Below are 21632 nucleotides of genomic sequence, written 5' to 3' on the forward strand. Positions count from 1 at the left end.
AATATATTACGGCCTCATTACGATTTTACCAATAATTACTTGGCGATCTCAAGGTGCTAGAAGGCAAATGAATCCTGGGGGTGCAGAATAGAAAACAGGGGTGGTGTGCTATGGGCCTTGTGGCAGTAATACCATAGCTGAAGTGGTGTGTTGGTGGTGCAGGTGCTAAAATTGCGGCTGCACAATTTCCTGAGTTTCTGATGGTAGTGGCACTGGCACTACAGGTGTCGTGGTGGTGAGGGTACCAGCATTGCAGATGTGGTGTGTGGGAGGGGACTGCAGATGTGCTTAAAACTGCAGGTGCATGGCTGGTTACTATCACAAAGGTGCCCAGCTGGATGGCACTACAGAAGTTTGGATTTAGTGCTGCACAGAGTGGGGTTGGGGGCTCTTCACATGTAGGTTGGATGTAGTGCTACTGCAGCGGGATAGTAGTGCCTTGGAACATATTTGGGGGCGTTGTTGCTATTTCATGTGTTGGTACTGACCATGTTGTGCCCAGGTTGCAGCGGCGGCACTGCATATGTTGTGGATTGAGCCAATCTAGGTCTAGCACTGAACTGGCCTGGGCTGCCTGCACTGCGGGCGGCGTCGGCCGGCCCCGGGGACAGAATTATGGGGCCAAGATATTTTGGGCCCTGGCACTTATTTTTGTACAAATTAAGCACTGCATTGACGTGTCCTGCGGCACAGTCATTTCTATTTGACATGTCCTGCTGGCACAGTGGTTTCTGATTCACACGCTCAGTGGCACAGTCATTTCTGATTGACGTGTCCTGCGGCACAGTCATTTCTATTTGACATGTTCTGCTGGCACAGTGGTTTCTGATTCACACGCTCAGTGGCACAGTCATTTCTGATTGACGTGTCCTGCGGCACAGTCATTTCTGATTGACGTGTCATGCGGCACAGTCATTTCTGTTTGACATGTCCTGCTGGCACAGTGGTTTCTGATTCACAAGCTCAGTGGCACAGTCATTTCTGATTGACGTGTCCTGCGGCACAGTCATTTCTGATTGACGTGTCATGCGGCACAGTCATTTCTGTTTGACATGTCCTGCTGGCACAGTGGTTTCTGATTCACAAGCTCAGTGTCACAGTCATGTCCTCTGTCACAGGACGGATGATGGATCTCGCTCGCTCTGGTCGCAGGAGATAAGAGGGGTGATGCGCAGCCTGTGGTAAGATCTCTCTCATGAGCATGGTGTTGCCTCCGATAAATGAACACAGGGACCTAAAGTAAGCTTTATATGTAGCAGAGGGTGTGTCTGAAATGTACTACTGCATTGAAATAAGGCTCTCGAGTACAGTTATGGCAGTGGATAACACACGGTAGTGGGATGCTTCGAGTGGTCACCATCAGAGCCCCCTCTAATGCTTATAACTTTGTAGCCAATATCATTGAGAAATGGATTTGAAATTGCACTATGGGCCATACTGGCATCTTCAGGTTGAAGGGACTCCTCTTGCGCACCTATCAAGGAGGTGGCGCCACTGGAGGGAAGTCCTGGCTATGATCCCATTCCTGCTTCTTCTTCCAGAGGTTAGCTAGTTTGATGTCCTTGAATCACCACATAGTATTGGTGATTTGACTTGAACATTTGGATAAGTAGTGCCATATGGGGGCTGGACACACAGTGCCATCCTTTTTAGTGCTCAAAACTGGCCTAGTCACCCAAAGGAACCCAATAGACCCCCAGCATGTTCTTAGGGCATGTTTTGTAGTCCCTCAAGTTCGAAACATATGTTTCCCCTCCCCTGGTGCAGGGTGGATTTCACATTAGAAATATGAAGCATTTATATGTCTAGCAAGGGGGCATTTTCTTTTAGTTTCTGTCTGACAATAAGTTTGTTTGAGTTTTTCTCCCGCAATTAAGTGTTGTGTAGACAGTGAAGAAAAAAAATAGAAAAAAAAAAATATACTGTTTATAGCACGGGCTAAAGAGATGCTGTGCACAGCCAGCAGACATGAGCGCAATGGCGTCTCCAGGGGGTGGCCTGGGGTGGCACGTGCTACCCCTGGTATCTGATTGGCCACCCCAGGTGCCACCCCATCATCCTAAACTATGATCATTATGTGTGTGTGCGCCTTTAATTCATACCATCCCTGCAAGACGTCAGTGCCCCACTTGGCCAAACCAGTCAAAAGGGTCTGGATACGCCTCTGGCAAGTGCCCTCCAACTAGGCATCATCGATGCCAATACAGCCTATTGTATGGGAGGTGCGCTCTCCGTTGGTGGGGGAAGGTGACACATTTCCGCTTGAGTGCTTTTGTTGCTGACAGATACCCTATTTAAAGTGCAAATAAATTCCAAGACTCCGAATCCAAAGGCAAGTGCATTGTGGGGATCACGAGTCCCTACGTGACCCATACACATTCTCAGGTCACTCCGTTTTTAGTGGGGTCACCCATGAATTTATTAGTCCTTTTAATTATATTTAATCAGCACTACCTGGAGTGCAGAACATCATGTCCATAGTCCTCTCCCACTAAGATGACAATACCTAGGCATGTCTGCACATTGCTACACCATGCTTCTACAGAGCAACCCCAGAAAGGGCACATTCACCACGAATTAAACACCCTGCCATGGCTCCCAGTTCAACAATGGGTAATATTAAAATATCTCTGCCTCATCCATAGAACTTTCTGGATTTGTTACAAGTCTCTACTAGAGATGTTGACCAAATACCTCCCTACATGTCAACTCAGATAAGGAACTGCCTACCTACTTGAGGGGCAGTATTTCAAGAAGCAACACGTAGGTCATACTTTATTTTCTGTCTTGGAAAAAGAATTATGGAATTTGCTTCTTCACACCATCAGAACCACACAAAACCATTGTGGCTTCAGAACGGCCCTGAATACCTGAATATTCCCAGGTCTCCAGTCTGACCGCCTCAAGATCCAAAAAGGTCCATCTTCATATGGTACCTAGCAAACCCACCCAATAGTCCATGCACATCCATGCAGCCTGTGGAACACTTCCTCTTTCCACCCACATTCCAGCTCACTATACTTTCTTAACAAACCCACCACCGGCCTCAAAATGCAAGACTCCTCACAATGTCTCATCTCTCGCCTTCTCTTTACCTACAGAATGTTAAATATTATCCCCATCCTTCATTTCCACCAAGAGCCATTTTAAACCCACCAACAGACCAGTAACAATGCATAGAGCCCTGAAACACCATCTCTTACCACCTTTAAACCACATTACCCTGCTCCCCATTACCTACCAGAAACCTCACCCAACCCTATCCTCCTCACCTCAACACCCAGTCCACCTTCTCAACTGTGAAGCCACCCACAAAGTCGGCCACTGAAACTTCATCTAACAATATCATCCATCACACCCCCTTAGCCCTCCATTACATCATCACCCCGAGACACATTTACTCAAACTACCTCTCACACCTGATTCACGGAAAGAGAAGAGGTATTTTATCCAGTATCCTCAGGTGGTAGAAGCAACTGACGACCACAACATTAACCTAGGTGATGGGTTAGAATTATACTCAAAATGAACCCCTGATTCTGAACCTGAGGAGCAGAGGAAGGAACCACACCCAGAGGTCCAAAATGAAGCATCCTTTGTGTCGAGAGTGCCCTAATCCACTAACACCTATGTCTTGTCTGAGTTCTGCGTTAGCTCATTGGTGCTGATCCACTCCTTCACAAGCAGCTGATGACTCTGGAATTTCAGGCTAGGCATCCAGATGGAGCAGGATGTGTGTATCATCAGAGTAAGTATATATCTGATTCAAGGTGAGTGGATGAGCCTGGCCAGGTGCTGGGCATGAATATTAAAGAGGATAGTGGATAAGAAGGATCCTTGCAGCATGCCATATCCAGTAAGCAATGGGGGAGATATGGAAAGGTGATCACCACTGCCCCTAATATGTCGGACAGAATTTAGTGTGACCTCCTGCATGCTCAGCCGCTGATGCTCACCTTCTACAAACCTAGAAGGGGAGCCTCATGATCGATGGTGTCAAAGGTGGCTGAAACGTTTAACAGGACCAGCACCACTGGACCTTCACAACCTACCATGAGTCGGAGATCATCTTGAATTGAAACCAGCACAGACAGGATGACGGCTTGCTGTTTTGGGATGAGTAAACTGGTTTTCTGCAGAAGGAGTCAGATTTAATTAGTCAACACTTGCTCTGTGATTCTGGCAAGTAAAAGAAGCAGGGAGAATGAGTCAAGATTAGTGGGGTAAACCGGGTAAAGCTCAGCTTTTTAATAAGTTGAGTCTTTTTAAAACGTGTGAGGCACTAAACTGAAGGCCATGGAGGGATTCATGACCGTGGTAATAGCTGGTAAAAATAGATTCAGATAATCTTTCATTTCTGAGGATGGTAATAGAAGAGATGTACACTCTTTAAGTTAAGGATGAGTGTTGCAGCCTCAAGTCAAATTCATCGCTGGTTGTGAATTACTGACATTCATAAAAGCTTCCTCCAAAACCCAAGACTGCGTGAGGGCTTTATGGCATATCTAGAGCATTGGTCAATGCAGATGTTGCCCGTGGCCCCAAGGGGACCAGCAAGTGTGGCTACATTCTTGTCCCCTGAGGGAACACTTAGAAAAAAAGACACAGACACCATGATAATAAAACAGTTTAACATGGGGCTGGATGGAATGTTAAAAGAAAAAGAAAAAGAAAAGAACAATAGGACCAAACTCCCCTGCTCAAGAATGGGCTGGGCAGGGGAGAAAAGAATCCAAGGAGGATTTGAAAAGAAGAATGGTTAAAAAGGACAGTTGGAGAGTGAGATGCAGTGAGAGAAAGAAGAAAGAAGGAAAGAGAATTACCTGGAGGGGTTGCTGCCTCAAGGGCCTGAATGCCACTAATGGCATCAGGCGGCTCTTGGGGAGAAGCCCCCAGAGACTAATCCAAGTGGACTAATGTCAGGGGCAGCTCAGCCACCCTGTTCGGCGGCCAGACAAGATGGGCCCAGCAGTATCCACGGCACAGGCAGCATGTCAGGTGCTGCCTGGGCCCATGAAGAGTGACGATGGCCCACCTTGTGGGTAGCGAGGCAGGACTTTCATTGAAATCTTCCTGGGCTGCGTATGCTAGGAACAGCCCAGGAGGTGAAGTGAGGGATGGTGAAGCCTGCTCCACCCAGAAGGGTGAAGCATTGAACAATGAAGTCCTGGGTTGGCTTTGACGGCCAACCCAGGTGAAGAGGAGGAGCCAGAGATTGGAGAAATTGATGATAGTGAAGATGAGCAAAGAGAAAGAGATAGATCAATAGAGGATGGGGAATAAGGGAAGGAGGACTGCAAAGGTGAGACCTTGGAGGTGAAGTAGGTGGCAACGATAGGAAAGGACAGAGGGGATGTCAGAGAGGCATTAGGAAGACGTGGACAGAGGATGTTGTTTAGAAGTTGAACAAGGTGACAAGCATGACTTGACTAATGCTAGTCCAGGGGGTTTTGGCATACCCCTGCATCATCATTAACCTGGTATTGAAACCCCTAGAAAAAATGTGATATATGTAAGTCAGAGCCTTGCAGTCACAAAGCCAGAATTATCCTCAAACAGGTAAAGGCCTGACAGTAGTAGGAGCATGTGAGCATTGCAACCTTTTGCTATATTGAAGGTCTTTACGATCACAACTTCTCACCAGGCATTGTTCACAATGTAAAGAAATCCATGAGCCAAAATGCAGCCTCATACAGAAAGATTGAGTGTGAGTCTCTTAAGTTACAGTTAAAGAAGATTAATTGGCACTTATTAACATAAAGCATGCTGCATTAACATAAACCATTCTGCATGGTTGTATACATAATGCTAACACACAGGGCAGACTCCCCTGTTATAGGCTTTGCAGGACACTAGAACCCAGGTTCTTACTGTGTATACATGAATGATATGGAGCACTTGGGAGTGTGGGTGTGTGGCTGCATCCAATCAGGAATCTGATATGATTGCACCAGAGACTTTAAATCATAAAATGGTGGGAGCAAGACCCAGGGGGTCACTTTAATATTCACAACAAGGATAGATTTTGATTGCATATTTGCTTTGGACATGTGTATCTAGAATCCATGTTTTTTAATTGATGTAAGCTCATTGTCTGACAGAGATTTTCTAATTTTCTTTTCATCACCCTTTTTTGTTTTTGTGTCTGTCATTATGAATTCTGCCTGGTTCCCTATATTTGTTTTATATGTTGTGGTATATGTTCTTACATCACTGTGATGATGTTGTAAGAAGATTCAATTCAACACTACAGCTAAGTCAATGCCTAGTCTGGGATACTGAATGGAAACCCTTATTGATATATCTTTATGTCCAGTTCATGAGTTCTGGATGACTACCCCTATATAACACCCCTCTCTTAGAATCCCCCTGACCCCACTGAGCCAAGAAGTAGTTCTGTTTTGCAAGTTTAAAAGGTTTATTTGAGAAATAAAACAAAATATAGATACCACGCTTTTATAATAAATTAATAATCGATATCGCCCTTATAAATATAATGTTAATCAACAATGGGTAATCTGACACTAGCACACTTCTTTATAATCAATGAGGAGTTAGTATAGGATGGATCAAGTAGCAAAAATACTTTTATGATTTCAAGGGAAAAGCAATGAGGAATAAAATGCAGTACAGTAATACTTGAGATGATTTTAGGAAAAGATAAGATAATCACTTTTTCTCTGGCAATTCACCCCCCGCCCCTATGCAATGTAAGAAATGGAAGTAGATGGAAAGAGGAGCACACAGTTCTCAGGAATGCAATCAAATACAATACGAAATTCAGTTCCCCCCCAGCAAGCTTAGAGAAAACCGGTATGAGTTTTAAAACACAGGCCCAAGTGCTTTGAATGTGGTGGCAATGCAGTGAGAAATATGCTGAAAATGCTTTTAATTCCCTTTAGGAGGTTCAGGGTGAGTGAGAGATACTTGGGATGAGCTCAGGCTCACTTTAGCAATGATTCAGGGATGGTTATTAAGAGGCAAACAAATTTTTTAGCAAGGAAAGAAATGACTGCTGCTGGTTACACGTGGCTGGATTTTTAACCAAATCGCAAATCGCGGTAAAATTCGCGAGTGCGTGAATTGTGATTACGGCAAAAGTATAAGGAGTCGGTTCTAGGTTCGTTGGAAAGCTGAGATTCTAAGCTTTCAGAGGAAAGTTAAATTTCGTTCCTATCCCAAACGGTTCCAGAGATACGGACAATTATATAAAGGTAGTTTTTCGGATTTAAAGTAAACTCAAAATGACAGGTGACAGCTTGCAGCTTCAGAATTGACAGGTGACAGTTGTGCAGCTTTACAAATGACAGATGACACGATTTCTAGGAGGCTGTTCTACTTAGGTTAAAATAGTTTGGATTAGATTATTTTAACTAAGAGATTGGTTCTGCACAGTTCTGCTAGGTACTCACAATATAAATTTGAAATAGGCCTTGCCACGGATCTGGTCAGGTTTTGGACTGGACTCCGGTTCTGGTCTCGGCACTTCACAGCGATCTGGGTCACTGGTTCTGTGGTTCTGCACGGTCTGGTCTGGCACTGGTCCGGTCTGTCCGGATATAGCGGTCTCTGCACGGCTCCTGAATCTCTGCACTGGTCCTGGCAAAAGTTCTTGGCAAGGGATTCAAGCAGCTCGCCCGGCTGTGAGTAGCTTGCAATGATTTGAGGCCTGCTGCAGAGAACTCAGCTTGTGGTTTTAGGCCTCTGATTTAGGTTCTAAAGTGTAAGTTCTAGGTTCTGGAGTATGTAGCTGGAGTCAGTCTGGAACTGGTATCTTCTGGATGTTGTGTGGTCCGGCAAAACGCTCCGCAGCAACTGGATTTGAATGTCCTCTCTAGCTTCCAGTGGCTCTTTTTATGTCTTTTGAAAGTGGGTGTGTGCGCAGCATCACTAAGCCAGCCCCTCTCTCAACTGATCATTGGTCAAGATTTTCTCTCTTCCTTGATAGGGGAAAGGACATGTGAGTCATGGTGATGCTGTTTTATGGCCTGCAGAAAGGACACTCCCCTGTCAAATTGCACACAAATCTATATTTGACTCAAATACATATTCCACAGATACACAGTTGTTTGTCATTGCATACACACATCATGCATTACTGATGGGAGGCACTGTTCCGACCCTGGCGTTTCTAGGAGCTTGGGTAAAGAAATGGCAACTTTTTGCACTTTTTAGTAGCTTTCCCCATATCGGATTTTTCCCAAATTTATACAATTGTGTGCAAGGCATGTGGGCATTTAGATAAGGAAGTGTCAGATTTTTAACATGCATACATTTAGAGTAACAGCCTCTTTTCCGCTCGTAAACCCCCAGATCATACCACCGGGTCCTAAAACCTCTTAAAATGTGGGCATAAAAATCACAAGAATTATGGTATCATTTAGATAATTTTGACAAGTCCGCACCATGAGTTATACATCTTTCTTAAAATCATATTCTGGCCAACAGGGGTGTGTCTTCCCAGGTCACATGGTGGAGAAACCAGTCTATCCACTTTCTTTAAGCTCAGCCTGTCCTCAGAGGGGACTGCCCCTCCCCGTTTCTGCCAAGAGGAAGCCACTTTACGACCCCCCCCAATAAACCATCTGCCTGAGTCAAGGAAGGGCTTTGTTCAAAAGGAAGCCATTACGACCCCCCCAATAAACCATCTGCCTGGGCCCTTTGTTTAGTTCCCTGCAGCCCCCAGGTAATTCAATCAGAGAGTGTGTGACCTCCTTTTGGCAGGGGCAACAGAATGCAGCCAGGCCTGGGAACCTGCTGATCAAGTTTTAACTCCTGTGCGGGTAGATGTCAGGGAGAATTGGAATCTCTTTAAGCCAGTTTTTAGCTACATGTCATTTTGGGTTCCCAGTTTAAATCAAACTTACAATTTTTACACATGCAGCTAGAATGCTGATTCTAAGTTCAAAACTATGACATTTCAACAGTGACAAACTATGTGACACTCAAAAGTAGGTCACTCATTTATTCTAAACATTTCGATTTTAGTGTCTTTCAGTTCAGTTTAGAACTCAGCCAGTCTTGTTATCAACATTATTTTGGGCTCTTCATCTTCCCAGATTTTGTAGGCACACAAAACTTCATTCTGCCAGATGAGATGTCTGCTGGTGTTCAGTGAGATTTTTGGATGCGTTACAATGTTTGAAAATAGGCATTTTGAGCTGGCATTCAGAGAAACCAAAGGTAATTTTAAAGCGTTTTTTTTTTTTTAACAGGCGCTGCTGTTTTACCTTTGGCACCCATTCCACTCATGGCACCCTGGCCCATCATGCTCGCACTGGTGGGTGGCAAGTTAGGCAAACATTTTGGTGTGCGCACAAACTGCGTGGTTCTCCTGGATTCTGGCGCACATGTGGGCTTTTTGGCCATCTTGGATTTTCTAAGCCCACAGCACCAAATGTTGCAGCATGATAGCTCAAACGTGGGTCAGGACTCCCAACAAGGTAACATGTTTTGATCTAATTTGTTTTTAATTTGAATGGGTATTCTTATCTTGTATACTTAAGGGATGTTATTTGAGATTATTGTAGGTAATATAAGCTCGTTGTTTGACTTGAAAAGGATCAGTGAGGTCGAAACACGTGTCAGTGGGGGCATTTTCAGGGAAATTAATCTAGTATATTTTTGATGTTACCCATGAGATGTGAATACAAGTTGTGCTTATTTTAGGACGCTAATGATACCAAAATATTTGTGTGATGTAAATATAGCTTCTAAAGCACACTTAATCGGATGAGTGCAGATTGTTCTGATCTAGGGCCTCATTACACGGTAGGCGGTAAGGGTTTACCGGTACCGGTATTTTACCGGTACCGGTATATCCTTACCGCCTTACTACGAGGTCCCTTTGCGGGTTGGGGAATTTACTGCCTGCTTTTTGCAGGCCTTAAAACCAACCCGCAAAGGGACCAGTGGAGCCAATTACAGTACCGCAATTTGCGGTACCGTAATTAGCGCCTTCCCCATTCCCATAGATCCCTATGGGGCAAAAATGGGAATGGGGAAGGGCAATGGTGGAAGGGGGAATTACCGCCCCGCCAACCTTGGAGTGGGGCGGTAATTCCCCTTTCCACCAAGGCGGTGCCGGTATTTTACCGGCATGAACCATGGCGCTAATAGCGCCATGGTTCACCGCATTCCGTGTAATGAGGCCCCTAATCTCTTTTAATTGTGAATTATTTGTCAGGGAGGGTTTGGCCTGATATGATCAGTTGCTGCAGCTATCCACATTCTAACACAATTTGTTACATATTGGATACCTGAGCGCTCTGAAACACCTGTGTATGGGCGCGATATAAATAAAATATATCATATCACCACCGTTTCCTGGACTAACCCCATAATGGTTACTAGTCTCTTAAACTATATTTTCAATATTATTTGCAAACCAGGGACAAAAAACTATCCCACTGATTTGTTCTCCAGACATCCTGTACATACTGCATTCTACAGTCCCATTGACACAGAATATTACATCAAATATGCCATGCACAATACTCATTGATTATCAAGGTCATTAGATGAAATTGTCACCTTGTGTCACAAGACCCCACCCTTATTCTGGCTATGCAGTTGATCAACACAGAATGGTGGAAACCTATCATATAACTCAGTGTCGAATCAGAAGGGATCAACATTGAAGTGTTGGACTCCTCCTCAAATACAACCGCATTGTCATGCACTCAAATCTCAGTCAAAGTTTGGTGGATGTCGGCCCTGAGGAATAGTGGGCAAAAAAAGCTCAGGTAGTAGAATATTTTGTTTTCCACATTGGACAAGATGGTGGAATCCACACTAAAGCAGTATCACACCTGTCAGACCATAAGGATTCACAAAAGACTCAAACTGCCACCAATGTCACCTTTCCCAAAAGGTATCTGTAGAAACGTTGCTGTAGACTTTTACAGGGCAATAGGGGCAGGAACCAATGTCATGGTGGTCACTGGGGAGTAGTACCCTTAACTTCACACAATACAATCAAGGGTGGCTGCTTTGGACAAAATCTCTCTAGCCTTTGACGCTCCACCTATCGTTAAATCAGATAACGGTACCCCACTCATTACATCTGATTTCAAGTTATTTGCTGATTAGTTAAGTGTTCTCCCCTGCAAGGTCAAAATTCAGGGGAATGGCTAAGTGAAGCAATTAATGGGTACATCAGGGCAGTAAGTTAATCATGCAAACTAGCGAGACGATTACTTGCCCACGGACTATGACAAATACTCACAGATTATGGAAATTCTTCTAATGGGACTACCAAAAAGTGCTCTTCTGAATTCCCGTTTTGGCACGTCATAAGAAAGTGGCTCCTGCATGTGCTCAACAACAAACAGCTTACATTGGCCTGGTTCTCAGCAGAAGCAAAGGATTGTTATCAGAAGGAAAATATGACGACTGCTGACCATCATCATATGCAAGGCATGACACCATCACTGGAGGTGATTCTGTTCTAGTATGTCAAGTCCACATGCACAACAACATGCCTACACTAAAACCCAGCCCTCTCATACGTTGTTAAAGTAAAGGGAGCACGAGAACGTCTCCAAGAGACAAAGTGACCACTAAACACGCCAAACATTTTCGTAAATGTGAAGTTACCAAAGAACCAATCAAAGTTGATCATCGGATATCTCCAAGCCCTGATTCGCCCACTGCACGTGAAGAGCCTGATCACGACCATTGAAGATCCGGTTAGAACCGATTTAGACACAGCTTGCTTAATTCTGTGTCCTGCCCCTCCCCCACATCCCCATGAGCTGATATGATGGGATGAAGAGTCAAGGGGAGGGCCAAGCAACTTATTGGACAATTCTGCAGAGGGATATGGCATTCGTAGACGTTGCCACAAGGTTTGTGTAGAGAGCAGTTGCGCTCTCACAGCAGAATTGCATGGAAATAAAAAGAAGTTAGACCGTAGGTGGCGTATCACCTTTCATGTTACTGCATCAGAAACGATAAGAAATGCCTTATAAACCTAACGGCTTCACCTCCACGCCCAGAACCACCAGAAAAACTTTAAAGTGGCTGTTTCAAAGTACAGAAGTTAGAGTGGGAAATCCATATTCAGGTAATTTAAAAACAACAAAATGGAAAGGGCAATGCAATACCTTTAATTAGAGCACTATTGTACATTACAGTTTGCAATTTCAAATGTACAGTGTTTTGGAGCTGTTTCAGCAGAATATGTTTTCAAACGTATTGTTAGTATTTGTTTTCGATGTACTTTTTGTCAATTATGTTGGCGCTATATTTTTGTAATGTAGGGTGGTATTACAAAAACTTTGCAGTGCAAGCACTATTAGCAATATGGCCAAAGGTTTTTTTTTTTCCTTCCACTGGTGCAATTGTTGCCTTAGTGCTCAATGCTCTTCCACCAGTGCAAGGTTTCTGTAATAACACCATCAACATTTACACACATTTTTGGACAAAATAACTCCACGATGCAATTATATAATTCTTAGATTACTGAAATGTGAATAACTCTTTAATTATGACTACATCACGATCCGGCAATTCGATCTTATATGGCCTTGTAATATATAATATACACATAATTCCCTATTGAAACCTCTGCATTCCAGGAATTAGGTCTCTTTCTCTAAAATCACAATGGGCCAGTCCAGTGCACGCTATGCCTTATTCTTCAGTCACAGAGCTGATAATGGACAGCAATTTCAAAGATTTGAATGCATAAAAATACATGCCAAATAAAGACAGAGTTATCTGCTACAAGAAATGGAAGTGTAATGGTCGGGTACGTCATGACAAAGTAGTTGCCATTAATGTCCAGTGTGGGCCCTGGATCACACTATGCACCACACTGCCCATACGGCAAGACATGGATGTCATCCCGGTCACTACACATGTAGGAGACATCACCTTCCTCATCCTCCACCCACTCCACCGCTGCGCTGCCGCCACCCACTTGTTATACAGAACGATGTCCGGCCTCCAGATGAACTCCGAGGGGATCCGGATAGACGTCACATTTTCGTATTCAAGGGGGTCCCAGCGCAGCTTGTAGTCGTGCCACTCCTGAGCCCTCCGGGGAAGAACACGGAAAGACAGAGAGAAAAAGACAGACAACAAGAGACGGCGTCGGTTACAGAGGTGGCGAGGCAAGACTTCCGCAGCATAGGGTGCGTCCAGGAAATCAGGACGAGAACATCAAACAGGCTCACCTGCTTCACCCACACGTTGGTGGTCATCATCTGGTTCTTCTCATCCTGGGAAGTAAAGAAGGAAATTGGTGAGACACATGTTAGTCATTTACTCTCATTATTATCATGTTTAGTTTCTTGAGTATTATCTACTCCCCAAAAAGATCATTAGCATATTTTGTATACTATACAAGAGAAATCCACCTAATTGAAGAGGAACGTGCAATTGGAAGAAGCAGTTCATGCATGAAAAGCGAACATGGGTTAGGATTGGCTTCTCTTTGAGATCAGGCGGAAGTTAGTAGACTTTCTGGTCAGGTGCTTTTTCTCCACTCTTAGACCTCAAAATAGTTATATCTCAAGACTGCAAGTGCACTGGGGTGAATGTTTAAAGGCAATTGCGGTCGAATGTAATCAATGTGGAACTGAGGAATACACTTCATAATGTGAGCTTCATACTACATTATTCAGAGCCTCTTTATAAGGCACAAGGAGGGCCTTGAACACAAGGAATTTGATTTGTCAAGGCATATTGAATCAAAGGTATAGACAGATGATTTCAAGTATCGAGCCAACCAGGCAGGGAACAGACATTTACATGTCCGTAGTATTGCATGCACATTTTCAGACTGTGGTCAAAGGGAATGCTAAGGATGCACAGCCGGGTCAACGCTAGTGGGCACGTACCATGAGGTAATGGCCAACTCAAGTGGGTCTCGCAATCTCCCACCATCATGTGCATCTTCACTGGATTGCACTTCAGTCAAGTAAGTGGTCTTCACCAAGGTGGCATTTCTATAACATGCAAGTCCCCAGGGGCTCAAACATCGTCTCGCTGTTGCTAATGAAGAGGGACATTTAACCGAGCGTCAGCATGGAGTTGGTGGTATTCACTGACAGTATATACAGAAGGCAAACCAATAGCCAAGTGTACACGCTGAAAAAATGGACAGTCAGCAGCTCACTCCTGTATGATCCCTAAAGGGCATTGCCCACAAGCCACATATCAGAACCTAGGTTTTTGTTGAGTTTGACCATGCACAGCCATGTCGAGCCACTGAAAAAGGAGCAACCAAAAAATCGTTAGGTCCAACAGGCACTGTACGGTTTCCCCATAGACCAGAGGCTACCGAGAAGTCCAATATAATGAGGGTTGACTAGAACAGGCAATATTCTGAGACCTGCTCTGATTTCAGACTGTCACATCCCGCTAAAAGGTATTTCTAGACTGGAGAAAACCACTTTCTCAATAAAATGCTTAACCAAAAAATAAAATGGGGCTAAAATGATATACCAACATCAAGACCATGCTCACTTCAGGAATAAACAAACCAGTACATTTCAAAACCGCATTGAGTGATCATGTCAAACAGAATCCTCCTGTTGATAGCCTCCACCAGCAATAATGCAATGTTTTATAGGTCTCCTTAAGCAGTCATGAGAAACTGAGCTTGAAACACAGGTTTTCAAGGTCAGTCAATCGACCATGTGGAGGATGGACAGAGGAGATGGAGATTAGGGTTCATTCCTCTGAAAATACATGTTCCTGGTGGTCGAGATGCAGTATGACCTTTGTGCCTTGAACCATAACTCGATGGACTCAATCAACCTTCTTCTCAATGAGCCAATGGATTTGTATGCATTGCTCTTCAGTCGGGCATACCGGGGTTGTGACATGTGTATGTCTGCCCCTATCCGAGAATGTGCATGTTTGCAGGCACCAGTAAGACACTGCTTATTGTGCGTCCAAGTTCTTAAAAATCAGAGGCAAAGGTATTTCTTGAAGTTAGTATTAAGTATTTTGGGGGAAAGTTTAGGAACACGGGGGCTCCAACGGGATTGTAGTTTGCCTGCTTATGCTGTTGGATTCTGCGTTAACGACTGATCTGTGTGCAAGGCCATCTGGATTGCTGCAAGATGCTCCCACAGAAGACTTATCTGTACCTCCACTACAACATACATTAGACCTGTGGATAGTCCGTGCATTCATCAGAGAGAAATCTATCCAGATCTCTGGGACCAACTGCGCCCCAAATGGAGAGGCACACGTGGATCCTGTGAACCCAGCTATTGAACATAGTCCATGTATGCCCCACAGACATCCACACTGACTCTAACTTGCTTGCCTTCTGGAAATAATACTCATACATCAATGTTTCTGAATCTTCTGCGCAATGACCGTCCTTCCTGCTGGGAAGCATACCAGAGGATTCAGTTTAACCCCTTAACTGCCAGGCCTTTATGCAAGTCTATGCGAAAAAGGACGCATATACTAGAACTGCTCTATACAAGGCTATTTATGGATGAACCTATTCATTTAAGGTTTCCAACGTGCTGTGAATTGCTCCGTGCTTGCTTTAAGGCTTCCCAAACCGTGTCCTTGACACACACGGGGAGCTGAACAGTGCCTGTTATATCAGGGGGTGAGCCCCCAAACACTGGAAGTCAACATCATGTACACGTAGGTCTGCTGAAATACAGTGTTTGCCGCTCGTGCTTACGTTTGTTTGTTTCGGAATAAAATTCCATAAAACATAGAGAAATAATACCTAAATAACACATTACATAAAACAGTCATATCATACAGTATAGACAACAATGATAACGTCAGTCAAATTAGGCATGCGCTATATTACACAATAACATTACTAATCCTTATTATTAGCGCCTGTCCAAGGAATGATAATAGTGCCTAACCTATTAATGGTGTGTCATCTCTTAGTAAATAATACAGAGACGTAATTGTCGCTGTGGCCCATATTCGGCAGGCCATTTGAACATCAAGAGCCATTGAAAAGCTGGAGCATTCCACCTGAAGTCTGGGATTCTAGCATAGAAATGATGTGGTGCTTTTGGGAAAATACATTTATTTTATATAGGCCATACCTCTCCAGTTTAACCCATTTCTAAGCAGTCAAACGTTTGACAGAGAAGGAGCCTAAGGCAGGAAGAGTAGGTCGTAACATGGGGCCAAATGTGCAAGAGAGAATTGCATCTCACTTCTCTTGATTGTGCAATTGACTCCCTAGTCACCTGCCACATCTCTTCTGTTGTTGGCTAGAAATCTTAGCGGGGTCTGCTGAAGTCCACATGTACTATTGGTGTCGACCCTTACTCTACTCACACTCTGCTAAAATTCTCCTCTTGAGAACCACATCCTTCTTACAACCCCCTTCAAACTCACCTGCCCTCCCCACCCTTTTAATATCCACTGTGAAATGTTTCTGATTCTAATCAGCCAAAATGAATCCCCTGCTCACCGGTGTCCTCACGTCGATAATGATTCATAGATTTCTAAATGTGCATCTGGTAGCTCCTTACTCTCAAACAAGCTTGCACTTGCTGTACAGTGCTGTAATGTACATTGAATCAGGTTCCAAGGATTTGTTTTAAAAAGCCATTTTATATATATATATATATGTGGGTGGATGGATGTCATGGATCAAAATCACCTTATGTGCTTGTTGTTGAGTTACAGAGGCAAAATGTCAGGATTGTGTGCCCATCCAAGAAGACTTGAAGGCGATTTTTGAACTAGGTTTTGATCAGCATCATGGGGAGGATTTATTTTGGGGTGAACAATCATTCCATGGAACACACTGTGGAGATGTAACACTTGCAGCCTCCATCAACATTTTTGGAGCCCATTTGGTTGAGGCTTTTCACAGGAGTGGAATTGGAATGAGAAATTGTTTGATAGAAATAATAGGAATGATAGAAATACTATGCTGGACTAATATAGAATTGATCTGATTGTAATCTTTGTGAGTAAAGACAAATAATGTCTTTCTTTGCAACACGGTTGATGTAGTTCTTTTCTCTGGATCCGTACTAGAAACGTGCCCACTGTGAAGAAAATTGGGAACCGTGTCCTTTTTTCTTTTTCTGCTGCTATTAACTTATTATATCATGTATGTTAAAGGCATCTGAAGATGTTTCAAAAAGCTTTGCAAATGCAGTTTCATAAAATGTCCTTGTAAACATCTATCTTACTGACGTTGTACCTCTACATTTAGAAAATTTCAGCAGTTTCATTTCTTTGTTGGGAACATATATACTTTTTTTTTAAACAAAAAAAAAACAGCTGTGAACCATCCACAGAAGACTCCTGTGGGAAAAATTAAAATAACATGAATGTGTTCCAGTTCCACTGCTCTAGAGATGCTTTCAGGGGTCATTTATTTTTCATGTGTTTGGTTCATATACGGGATAAAATAGCAATCAGTGGAACACAACAGCAGCAAGAAATCTAATTCAACTTAGCAACTCAGTTAAAACAATACATGTTCCACATACAAGTGGAGGAACAATTATGCCGGTTGTGCGCCCTAACTACTGAGACATCTAGGCAATTATTGACAAATTGTAAAATGTTTAATGACTTATATTTTAAGGGGTATGGTAGATTGGATTATGACTTGTTTTTAATTCACTCTGATCAATTCTGCAGCAACATCTATGCTGGTAACAATCTTGTGATGAATGTTACTAATGTATTTTGTATATGTGTCAAGACATTTAAAACAAAACAATATTAACTATTTTTTTGAACACTAATAAGTAATTTTGACATCAACGTATGTTTTGTTTGTTTTGTGTTAAAGGTTTTAGTTAACCAAACAACACTAATACATAATAATAAATGTTCCATTTGTACCTTCAGAATACCAGTTATATAAGGATGGTGCTATGTGATGCCAGCTTTCCTTGCAAAAGATTGAAATCAACAAAGAAAGGGAACCTTTTTGAAGATGAATACAGGTCACATCTGAGGGGTTCTTCGTGCAGCTATTGACAGATTTGCTGGTAGGTCTGCGATTGCTGTATAGTGTACGGATAACTTCCGTTTCTCAGTAGGATCTGATCAGTGGTTTGATTATTAATGCGCAACCACCAGACCTAAGTTCTTATAGTAGCAATCATTAGGATGTATTTTGTTTTCGTACTGTGTTCTATGGTCATTGTTGCAGAGGAATGCTGAAGAAAACAACTCAAACTAGTGCATGATGTCATGCTATCTCGTCTAAGTGGGTGTATTTTAATTAGCCTTTATTGAAAGAAGTCAAACTGCCAATGCTCATTGCCTTTTTTCAGGATACGTTTAGAGTAGTGCCTCAAAAACACGGACATAAACTAGGAAAAGGTGGGCTTCAAATCGCTTAACATAAATCATAGTTAGAATCATTAGAATAATTGTCAAAATCAATGTGGCTATCTGAAACTCCTTTGATCTAACTTCAGTGAGCTTCAAACTACATCTTACACTATCCAATGTGCCTTCTGTGTAATGCAACCCAGTTCAAACCATAGGCACACATTTGATTTTAATGCCTTCACATTTCTTATCCATAAAAAAGCCTAATATCAGAATATTTTCACATATTGATTTAAGTCTTTCTGACTGACTAATACTGTGTCTATATAGAATTATGAGGCTATACATATTAATTTCAAGGTATGAGCAACTTGGCTCAATCCCAGCTTAAATGCTTAAATGCTTAAAAGCTTAAATGCCCAAATGCATGCTTTTGTTAATTTGGTGTAAATCGGTCCAGTAGTTTATTTTTTGTGTAAGTGGAAAAAAAATTGTTCAAAATAGTGATATCTGGATTCCCTGTACAGTCTCCGGACAGGCTTCTGATTGGTCCAGTGGCGGTCGTGATGTCTGCGGACATCAGATGCACCCAATGATTGGATGGTGAAAAGCAGGGGTGCATCATATTTTTGGAAACACTGGCAATGTTGGAATCCGCGGATAGCGGCCGGTATCTGTGGACAGCACACTTGGAAGAATGTCTGTAAAACCCATTTTGGGTTATTTGATGGCCAAAAGAAACCCTGGAAAGGGTGGGCGAGTGGAATAAATATGATAAGGAGCTGTTTTATGGAGCTGTTTTTCTAGGTGAAAAAGATGGGTGCGAGTGCCGAACGTTCTGAAGACACTGCGGTAGTCCACAGAAAGCGCTGTGAATGAACAGCTTGGAAAACACATTTGAGGTTATTTGATGGCTGAAAGAAACCCTGGAAAGGGTGGGCAAGTGGAATAAATATGATATGGAGTTGTTTTATGGAGCTGTTTTTCTAGGTGAAAAAGATGGGTCCGGGTGCCGACCGCTCTGCAGACACTGCGGTTGTCCGCAGAGAGCACTGTGAATGAACAGCTTGGAAAACACATTTAAGGTTATTTGATGGCTGAAAGAAACCCTGGAAAGGGTGGCGAGTGGAATAAATATGATATGGAGCTGCTTTATGGAGCTGTTTTTCTAGGTGAAAAAGATGGGTCCGTGTACCGACCGTTCTGCAGACACTGCGGTAGTCCGCAGAGAGCACTGTGAATGAACAGCTTGGAAAACACATGTAAGGTTATATGATGGCTCAAAGAAGGCATAGAAATGGTAGGGCAATGGAATGAAGAGGATATGGAGCTGTTTTTATATGTGAAAATAGAGTCTTCAGGTGCAGTTTTCTCCGCAATGGTTTTGGTTTTCTGCAGACACCAATTGAATGTCTGGGGGTTCAGGGCAAATTTTGTTATTTGCAGATTTATTTTACATATGGTTTAATTTAATTGTGGTGGCTGTATTATTGTAATATATGTATAGTAATTATAGGTACTTTAGGGGGAGTACAACGTATGTGGTGTTTATTATTGTAGTGCATTTGAGGATAGTGCTTCTGGAATATGTCAAGTAAAGTATTTGTTTACAGTTGGTATGGTTACTTAGTCATATAAAGTTTTAAAGCTGGAATATGTGGTTCGTTTTCTGTGAAAACAAAACATATAGAGGGTAATTCATAGAATTTCGCAGAAAAGTGTCGCAAGCGGCTGGCGCAGAGTGTCCGCGTGCGATTGTCTGCGCCAGGCACGTGCGCTAAAACCGATTTCCGCGCACAGCGAATTCATGGATTTTAGGCTCCCAAACCAGCCGTGGCGCAGAGAATCGCAGCGACCCTGCAGCAGCGCCAGTAACGCCCCGAAGAACGCCCTCGAGCAAGGAAAAGCCATCAAAATCGCTAAATCATCGCAAAGGGCTGTGCTAACCCTGGACCAGTTCACCGGGCTGGCAAACAGCAAACGGCAAGCGGGGAACATGTATTTCAGGGGTGCGCGGGAAGTTCCACACGCGATTGGCCCAGTGTGAGCAAGGTATGTGAATTTCAGGGGTGCGCGGGAAGTTCCACACGCGATCGGGCCTGGGGGAGCGGGCTACGTGTATTACAGGGGTTCGCGTCAACTTTCTCACGCGATTGGGCCTGGGGGAGCGGGCTACGTGTATTACAGGGGTTCGCGTCAACTTTCTCACGCGATCGGGCCTGGGGGAGCGGGCTACGTGTATTACAGGGGTTCGCGTGAACTTTCTCACGCGATCGGGCCTGGGGGAGCGGGCTACGTGTATTACAGGGGTTCGCGTCAACTTTCTCACGCGATCGGGCCTGGGGGAGCGGGCTACGTGTATTACAGGGGTTTGCGTGAACTTTCTCACGCGATCGGGCCTGGGGGAGCGGGCTACGTGTATTACAGGGGTTCGCGTCAACTTTCTCACGCGATCGGGCCTGGGGGAGCGGGCAACGTGTATTACAGGGGTTAGCGTCAACTTTCTCATGCGATCGGGCCTGGGGGAGCGGGCTACATGTATTACAGGGGTTCGCGTCAACTTTCTCACGCGATCGGGCCTGGGGGAGCGGGCTACGTGTATTACAGGGGTTCGCGTGAACTTTCTCACGCAATCGGGCCTGGGGGAGGGGTTCGCGTGAACTTACTCACGCGATCGGGCCTGGGGGAGCGTGCTATGTGTATTACAGGGGTTCGCGTGAACTTACTCACGCGATCGGGCCTGGGGGAGCGGGCTACGTGTATTACAGGGGTTCGCGTGAACTTTCTCACGCGATCGGGCCTGGGGGAGCGGGCTACGTGTATTTCAGGTATTCGCGTGAATTTTTTCACGCGATCGGGCCTGGGGGAGCGGGCTACGTGTATTTCAGGGGTTCGCTGAACTTTCTCACGCGATCGGGCCTGGGGGAACGGGCTACGTGTATTTCAGGGGTTAGCGTGAAGTATCTCACGCGATCGGGCCTGGGGGAGCATGCTACGTGTATTACAGGGGTTCGCGTGAAGTTGCACACGCGATTGTCCCAGTGCGAGCAGGGTACGTGTATTTCAGAGGTGCGCGGGAAGTTCCACACGCGATAGTCCCAGTGCGAGCAGGGTACGTGTATTTCAGGGGTGCGCGGGAAGTTCCACACGCGATACCGGCAGGGAATATGTATTTCAGGGGTTCTGGGGAGTACTACACGTGAATTGGCTGTGTGGGTCCTCCCAGGTGTACGCTCCACAACCTCCACGGCCCCTGCAGGCAGCCCACACCACGGGGGACTACCCTGCACCCCTGCCCATGTCCCGCAGGCAGCCCATTCACCATGGGCATGCCCCCCAGCCACATGTCACCTTGCACTACTGATCAACAATGTATG

At 44.3% G+C, this 21632-nt stretch overlaps 1 protein-coding gene across 1 annotated transcript in view; it reads right to left on the reverse strand.

Annotated features, from left to right (window-relative positions):
• The window catches only part of CHRNA4 (cholinergic receptor nicotinic alpha 4 subunit), a 691740-nt gene that overhangs the window by 434003 nt on the left and 236105 nt on the right, over nucleotides 1-21632 (reverse strand). The window contains exons 3-4 of the mRNA XM_069650802.1: nucleotides 13182-13226; nucleotides 12926-13035 (exon numbers count right to left, since the gene is read on the reverse strand). Coding sequence (XP_069506903.1) covers nucleotides 12926-13035; nucleotides 13182-13226 — 155 coding nt within the window. The remainder of the gene's footprint in view (nucleotides 1-12925; nucleotides 13036-13181; nucleotides 13227-21632) is intronic.

The sequence above is a fragment of the Ambystoma mexicanum genome, chromosome 3p (genome assembly GCF_040938575.1).
Source record: "Ambystoma mexicanum isolate Mex_15411 chromosome 3p, UKY_AmexF1_1, whole genome shotgun sequence".
NCBI classification, from domain to species: Eukaryota; Metazoa; Chordata; class Amphibia; order Caudata; family Ambystomatidae; genus Ambystoma; species Ambystoma mexicanum.